The sequence below is a fragment of the Hordeum vulgare genome, chromosome 1H, assembly GCF_904849725.1.
Source record: "Hordeum vulgare subsp. vulgare chromosome 1H, MorexV3_pseudomolecules_assembly, whole genome shotgun sequence".
Lineage (NCBI taxonomy): Eukaryota > Viridiplantae > Streptophyta > Magnoliopsida > Poales > Poaceae > Hordeum > Hordeum vulgare.
In genome coordinates this window covers 121586317-121594206 of record NC_058518.1, presented here as the reverse complement: position 1 = coordinate 121594206, position 7890 = coordinate 121586317, and the positions used below count along the sequence as shown (strand labels likewise).

At 48.0% G+C, this 7890-nt stretch overlaps 1 protein-coding gene across 1 annotated transcript; it reads left to right on the top strand.

The window, feature by feature from the left end:
* The first annotated feature begins 332 nt into the window (after positions 1-332).
* On the top strand, positions 333-4478 carry LOC123426832 (coleoptile phototropism protein 1-like). The gene is made up of 3 exons (XM_045110731.1): positions 333-1491; positions 3505-3834; positions 3946-4478. The coding sequence occupies exons 1-3, from the start codon at positions 595-597 to the stop codon at positions 4198-4200; spliced, it is 1482 nt and encodes a 493-aa protein (XP_044966666.1). The 5' UTR covers positions 333-594; the 3' UTR covers positions 4201-4478.
* The last annotated feature ends 3412 nt before the right edge of the window (positions 4479-7890 follow it).

Below are 7890 nucleotides of genomic sequence, written 5' to 3'. Positions count from 1 at the left end.
TTAATTTTTGCTACAACCGGCATCATTTTGTGCTGCAACCGTTTACTAAAAAAGTTGCATACACGTTCACGTAAATTTTGCTACAACCGGCATTTGACTTTTGCTACCACGCATCATCAACTTTATATTTTTACTACGATCACGTAGATATTTTTTTGCTACAATTATTTTTTTATTGCAATCATTGATGAAAATTGCTGCATCGGAAAAAAAATTGTATGGATAGATCTAACGGTGTGGACGCGCGACGGTTCGTGCGGCCCGCGCGCGGCCGGACGAAAGTTTCGGCCGACGCGTCGGCGGAGAGCAGTGGCCTTAAGTTTTTTTTAAAGACTTATATTTAGAAACGGATGTATTTTAGAAGTTTTACAAAAGAAAAAATGCAGTGTCCTAGTAGTTTGTCAAGAAGAAGATTCTGACCGCAAAATAAAATAAAATAAACTGTAGCTCCATGTACCACACCACCACGCGGCTACTACAAGAAGTTTTATGGCACACACATCTCACCGCCGCCCCCAGACTGCTTGTTCCAAGTTCCAACAAAAGAGCTCGGGCTCAGCCTCTGCTTAGGACTGAGCTCACCCTCGCAAAACGATGAACCCTCCGTCGCCAACCCAATGCTCCAGCTCTCCGTCCTCGCGCGCCACCGTCGAGCCTACCGGCGCCCATTATTCCTCGCCGGACCCAAGGCGCTCCACCACCGCCACGGGCACGCCCCCGCGTGGCGCCAGCGACGACCCGTGCGTCGCCATTAGTGACGTTGACGCCTTCGCGCGCACCATCGCCGCCATCCGGTCCAAGCCCCAGGCTGCGGCAGCGGCAACCTCGCCCTCCTCCGACCACCTCGCCTCCGTGCTCTCCCACTACGCGGCCAGGTGGCTCCCGGATGTTGCCGCCTCGTCCCCCTCTGGGCGCTTCCAGCTGCCCCCGGAGAGCCCGACCGCCACGTGGCTCAAGAAGCGGCTCCTGCTCGAGTCCCTCGTCGCCGCGCTCCCGCCCGACGACGCCACCGGCGAAGACAGGGACGACGGCATTGCGTGCGACTTCCTCCTCCGCCTGCTCCGCGCCGGGAGCATGGTGGGGGCCGACGCGGCGCTGCTGGGAGACCTCGAGGCCCGCGCGGCGCGGAGGCTCGACCAGGCGTCGCTCGGCGCCGTCATGATCCCGGCGTTCGGCCTGCAGGGTCTCGGCCACGGCGCCGCCGCCCGCGACCGCCACCACCCCACGACGACGCGCCCGCCGTGCGCGACGCTGCTGGACGTGCCCCTTGTGCTTCGTCTGGTCCGCGGGTTCCTGCGGGAGGGCGCAAAGGCGGGCGGCGGCGGCGCGGCGGCCGCCAGGGTGGCGAAGCTGGTAGACGCGTACCTCTCCGAGGCGGCGCTAGAGGCCGGGCTGCGGCCGGCGGAGTTCGGGGAGCTCGCGCGAGCCGTGCCAGCGTACGCCCGCGCCGCCGACGACGGACTGTACCGCGCCGTGGACACCTACCTTAAGGTCAGTGCGGCCTCTCTGGTCGGTCAATGACGTTTCTGCTGTGCCTTGTTAGTTAATCTCGACCGCACATCGGCATGGCAGTGATGCCATCATGTCTCTTGTTAGGAAAAACGGTCTCTCGCCATGCGCCCATGCTCTTCAGTCTGCACGCGTGCCATTGATCTTTAGAACTTTCAGCAGAAACGGAATCATTGACGTGTTGATAAAAAAAAAGTAAGCAGCACTGCAACGTTGCTGCCAATATAATACGAGTAGTAGTACTGTACGAGCTCCCTCGATTTCACAGTATAGATGCTCAAAGTTGAGATGGTACTCCTACATGAACTGCATCTCATAAACAATGTAGCAGGAGTATTATGGGGGTGTTTGTTTCCGGAGACTTTTTGAAAAAAAATTTAGTCCTTATACCAAAAAATCTCATGTGAAACAAACAGGAGGGATTTTTAGGGACTAAAGTGGGGTGTTTGGGACTATTTGGAGAAGTACCTGTGGGAGGGACTTTTTGGGACTTTTTTGGCACTTTTTCCAACAATGTCCCTACTTTTAGCATGTCATTTAATAACTACTACTACATTACTAAGAGTAACATGGTCTTTTTACATGTCATTTAATGATCTCTAGTCTCTATTTAGTCCCTGAAAACAAACGGATAGGGACTAAAGACTTTTAAGTTAGGACTAAAAAAAGTGTCGGGACTTCTGAAACAAACAGGGCCTATATTTGAGACTCAGTAGCACACAAAGAGTACCGAGATCTCCAACAGACCGCCAACAAAAGAATATTTTATCTGATAGTCTCAACTAAACTACGGCATTACTATTTTGTAGTATATCCTCTCCACTTGAGATCTAATGGTATCCTTCCAATTGGCCGTTTGTGTTATAGTAGTATGTTTTCGCCCTTGTTCCCTATCAAAAATCGATTCTATTGTCTTGACATGCCAATATTTAATAATATCAGAACTTGCTAATAATTGACAACTTTTTTAGAGGTTCATATGGCCATTCGGTATCCAGCCAATTGCTAGTCAATTTGGCGCTCCTCAAAGCGCGAGGCCAAAACTCGAGCATTGCACTGTAGTCAATGTAGCTGATGGTGAGGCAAATCATTCGAGCATGGCAAATCATGAGGGTATGCAAGTTCTCTGTGATTGCCTTTTCCACCAGCCAGCCCGTTGTCTTTGTCGATGTGATATGCCGAAAAGGTAACTCCAATCGGACAGTCTTTCACAGAGCGTGCACGTGGTTCCATGCATTGGAGCTGTATACGTTGGACGCATGCATGCTACGCTCGAGGTAAAGAAAAAAAAATTTGAAGTAAGGCTGGAAGTACACACTTGTTTCTGCGCGTTTGACCACAGTAATTCAGATTTGACCGTATCATACGCACATAATTCTATTCGTTCAATAATTCTACACATATGTGAGCTTACGAAAGTTCCTCGCTAGTACTAGTACTAGAATTTTGTTCAAGTCATGCCACTAGCATCTTTAGATCCAAGGATTTTCATGCAAAACTGAAATATTTTGATGCATCTTTTTAACCAAGGAAACTCTTTGATCAAACAAAGAAAACCATTATGTAATGGACCAAACCCCTTTAGCCTTTTTAACAGGTGGGCTATATGTTTCATTTCTAAATAGTGTACAGCACCCTAGCTCCCCACCCGTTCCTGTGGATCCTTCTCTTGGTTTGTCCTTTGCATTGCAGGATGAGATTAGGGTCCACCCGCTCAGATCTACACCTACCCGTTTGTACCATTTCCAACCATGCACGGTCTAGTCACATCTAAAGAAAGTAAAGAAATGGCTTAGTTTTTGGACTCGCAGTAGTATACTTCGTAGCTTACGATGTAAATCACGTGAGCTACTTGGAGGCAGCTGAGCTTCACAATGATCTGCATTATCTGTCCTTGCACATGGTTGGGGAGACCTGACTGGAGTAGTATGTTGGTGATACACAAGTTGCGCTCGGGGTTCCGTTCGTGATGGTTGTGACACGTGTGACGTGCAGGCGCACCCGCACGCGAGCAAGGAGGAGCGCCGGGCGCTGTGCCGGCTGATCGACGCGCGCAAGCTGTCGACGGAGGCGGCGGCGCACGCTGTGCAGAACGATCGCCTTCCGGTGCGCTGCGTGGTCCAGGTGCTCTTCTCCGAGCACGGCAGCAAGCTCAGCCGCCTCGCCGACTGGAGCGGTTCCTTCCGCTCCCTGCAGAACAGGAGCCCCGGCGCCCTCGATCTCACCTCCTCGTCCGCCGCCGCTGCCCGGTGCCCGTCCAAGCGCGAGGTCGTCTCGCAGAACCACGAGCTCCGTCGCCTCCGCGAGGACATCTCCCGGCTCCAGGTCCGTATATGTAGCCTGTGTACACCCGCATGCTGCGCCTATCTTCCGGGGCATTACTTCAGTGATCGGTCGACGTTGCTCACGTCTTGATGCGTGCGTGCGTGCGTGCAGGTGCAATGCCACGCGCTGCAGGCGCAGGTGGAGCGGCTGAGCTCCGACAGGCGGCGGCGGGGGCTGTTCAAGTGGGGAGCGTTCCTGTTCGGTGGCGGCGGCGGCGGCGCGGACGCGGCGAGGGTGGACGACTCCGACAGCGGCATGGAAAGGACGCCGCTCAGCGGGTCGAAGGCCCGCGCTGCCGCAGCCGCAGCGTTGACGCCAGCGACGGGCACTCCCACGGTGGCGAGGTGGCGCAGGTCGCACTCGTGAATGCGACTGTACCATCAGAAAAGCTACGTGGCACTGCCGGCCATCTACTAGTCAAGCGAAAATGTGCGTATGGACTGGTTTTGTTTGGTTTGGAATCTTACGAAACTTGTGGGGAAGTGCTAATGTGAGCCCGAGCACCTGTATTGTGCTTGTTATCTATGCCAGCTTGTCTCGTGATGCATACGGCACAAAGTATAGGCACTGGCATAATAAGGCCTTGTATAATGCAAGATATTTAGGAGAGGTGCTTAACAAAATAAATTACTAAGTTTTTTTAACGGTATTGTTGTTTCACATCTACTCCCTCAGTGCTAAAATATAAGACCTTTTAGGGATTTCACTAGAAGACTACATATGGAACAAAATGAGTGAATTTATACTCTAAAATATGTCTATGTACATCCGTATGTACTCCCTCCGTTTTTAAATATAAGTCTTTTTAGAGTTTTCACTAATGGACTACATATAGATGTATATAGACATACTTTAGATTATAAATTCACTCATTTTGCTTCGTGTGTAGACAACTAGTGAAATATCTTAAAAGACTTATATTTAGGTACGGAGGGAGTAGTTAATAGTACAGTCTCTAAAAGGTCTTATATTTAGGAACGGAGGGAGTAGATGTTAAATAATTAATCTTACATCTAAGTTCCCCGCAAAAAATAAATAAATCTTACATCTAAGTCTTCAACGGTTAGATTGTTTGTGCTTTAAATCTGATCATGTCCTGATTCTGTTGTTCTTTTTTAAGCAAATGTCCTTATTCCGTTGCATCGCTCTTCGTCACGCCTCCTGTATATGCCGTTATTTGGGGAATTTAGGCCATTTATCTTGGTAAACGTTTTTCCGCCCGCCGAACATTCGGCCGAACGCACGCGCGTCGTCAATCTCGTAATCTCCTCCCCATCCCGAATGTCCTGTAATCTCCTCTCCATTCCGAACGGCTCGCATGTGATGTCCCTGCCCGCGCGCCCGCCGCCGCCGCTGCGCCGATCCCTGCCCCCGTCGGCCTGTCCGAATTGTCAGTTCCCGCCACCGTCGACCGTCTGCATCGTCGGATCCAGCCTTCGCCGTCGTCGTCGTCGTCTGCCCGCCATGGTCGGGGCGCACGTATACAAGTGTTACAAACGTCACCAAAAAATGCTGCAACGGCTATTTAAAAAAGCTTCAATCATTGATTAAAAAGCTGCAATCATATATATAAAAAGCTGCAAGGCAAATCATACTTTTTCCTCGTTAAAGTATTTGGTTGAAGCTTTTTTTCTTAACGGTTGAAGCTTTTCTATACACGGTTGAAACTTTTTGAGGAGTGACCACGCGAGATGCTGCAGTCGGAGCGGCGTTTAAAACTTTTTTCATATACGGTTGAAGTTTTTTCTGTCAACGTTTGCAACTTTCCCTCGTTGAAGTTTTGGTTGAAGCTGTTTTTCTTAATGGTTGAAGCTTTTTCTACACACGGTTAAAACTTTTTTTCCAGCATTTGCAACACAGGGGGGTGAGATGCGGCCGACGAGGTGAAGACCGACGGGTATGAGCAGCGGAAGCCGGGGCGGCGAGCGGTCGGTGAGCAGGCGAGGCGAGGCGGTCGGCACGTGCGAGGCGCGTGCTGTGGCGGCGGCGCGTGCGAGGATGGCGGGCGATAAAGGCTCGCGTGACAAGATCTGACGGTCAGGGAGCCCCTGATCTAACGGCTGCTGTGCGACCGGCACGAGCCCTCGGGCCGGCGCGCCGGCGCCTAGCACTGCCCTTTATCTTTTCTCGTCTGCTTTGCTATGCATTTTTTGTGGGCTGTTTTTTCTTTCTTTAGTTATTTTCCTTTTCTCCTTCTTTCGTTTTCTTTCTTTTTATTGTGCTCCATCCTGAATGTGTACACAAACAGTTTTTATTTCTTTTTTTCTCATTTTTTATTGTTCTTCTTCTCCTCATTTATTTTAAATTTTTGTAGTTATGATATTTTTATTATGATATTGCTATTTTTTCACATCTAAAAGTAATATAACTAGTTCACATCTAACCCGTTAACCATACAATCAAGTGCTAGAAGATTCGTACTTCATCCGTTCCTAAATACTTCCTCTGTCCTGAAATAACAGTCTTAACTTTGTACTAACTTTAGTATAAATTGGTACTAAGCTTAAAATACTTATTTTGGGACGGAGAAAGTATAAGTCTTTTTAGAGGTTCTACTAAAAGACTATATACAAATGTATACAAACATATTTTAAAATATAGATTTATTCATTTTGTTTCGTACGTAATTTATATTTAAAAACGAAGGGAGTAGTGAGAAGCAGTAGCCCACGTATGCCCGCATTTATTTTTTTACCCGTTGTTCGTTTTTCCTGTCTAGTTGCATGTTCTTTATTAGGCTGCAAATAAAGGAAAACACTTTCTAGCATTAGTATCATAGGAACTTCTCGTCAGGCTGGTCCTGTTCCGTTGATTCTCATTTAATCCAAGAGTGTATATTTCTAAGTGATGTGTCAATTAACTGCACGACCTAATCTCGTTAAAATATCGCGTGATGCCCCGTCCTAATAAATTTCACCCTCCCCACGACCCACATACCACATCCCGTTCCCCAACGCATGGGTGATCCCATCCCCGAGCTCGCCGAGCCCACGCATCAAGGCGGCTACCTCCGCCACCTCCTTGATCCGTAGCACCAGATCCACCATGGCTACAACTTCTCCGAGGTTGCTGCTGCCCCGTCTGCTCCAGCAAATATTCCTCTCATCGGATTGGTAACCCCATCACCGTCCCGGTCCGCCACTAGAACCTGCGCCATCACCATCCTCCTACTGCGCTGGTTCGCCGTTTCGGGACGGCAAAGGAGTTGCACGCGCATCACAAGCGTCACCCGCCTGGTATCTACTCACACGAACTAGGGATCGTCTCATCTTTGATTTATTTTTAATCAATTATTTTGATTTGCGTACTATGGATGCAATGCTTGCTTCGAATTTTGATGAATGTATCTATGTTATATCCGTTGCGTAATCGAGCACTATGTCATCTATGAATTTTGGTTAATGTCTTGTCAAACCACAAATCTGATTGTTAATTCCAAAGATTGGCGGTAATATTAGTGTTCTATTCATATAACGCAATTCCAAATATTGACCGTAATGGAGTACGTGATTTCAAAATTTGATTGCTTCCATCTAGGTTTAGATCTATTTCCACAATAGCACGTTTGTGTTTCTTAGTTTTGTAGCATCTCTAATGCTATGCAAATGCTTCTGGATTATATTTATTTTTGCTTCCAAATAACAAAAAAGGTATAGATCAATCTAAATGTTGGTGAGTCAAAACATCCATCCCTTGCTGGCTAGCAATTTCTAGTTTTGCTTCCTGTTGATGGAGCTTCCAAATTATACTTTGTATGCCTCTTCAGTTTAGATAGAACATACTTCCTACTTCTTTCCTAAGTTTTTTTGTTGCCATTGTTATCATAGGTCCCAAGCCCGGAGTATGTTGTGACAAATCAACTCATTGCTTTGTATACGCCATGCTTCCTACTTTTGTGTTGCATATGCTCCTTATATATTGAATTTCTCTTCATCTCGATTTTATATGCTTCCATTGTCTATCACCTATGTTTCGATTGATCAAGTCACTGCTTCGTGTAAGCTATATTTCTACTTTAGGTTTCTCATATGTTTCTATAGCAACGTAATATTTTCC

Bases quoted from the DNA above. Each gene is read 5' to 3' on its own strand.
- LOC123426832 (XM_045110731.1), top strand. From the start codon at position 595: ATGAACCCTCCGTCGCCAACCCAATGCTCCAGCTCTCCGTCCTCGCGC. The intron at 1,492-3,504 runs GTCAGTGCGGCC...TGTGACGTGCAG, and splicing joins CCGTGGACACCTACCTTAAG to GCGCACCCGCACGCGAGCAA. The intron at 3,835-3,945 runs GTCCGTATATGT...GCGTGCGTGCAG, and splicing joins AGGACATCTCCCGGCTCCAG to GTGCAATGCCACGCGCTGCA.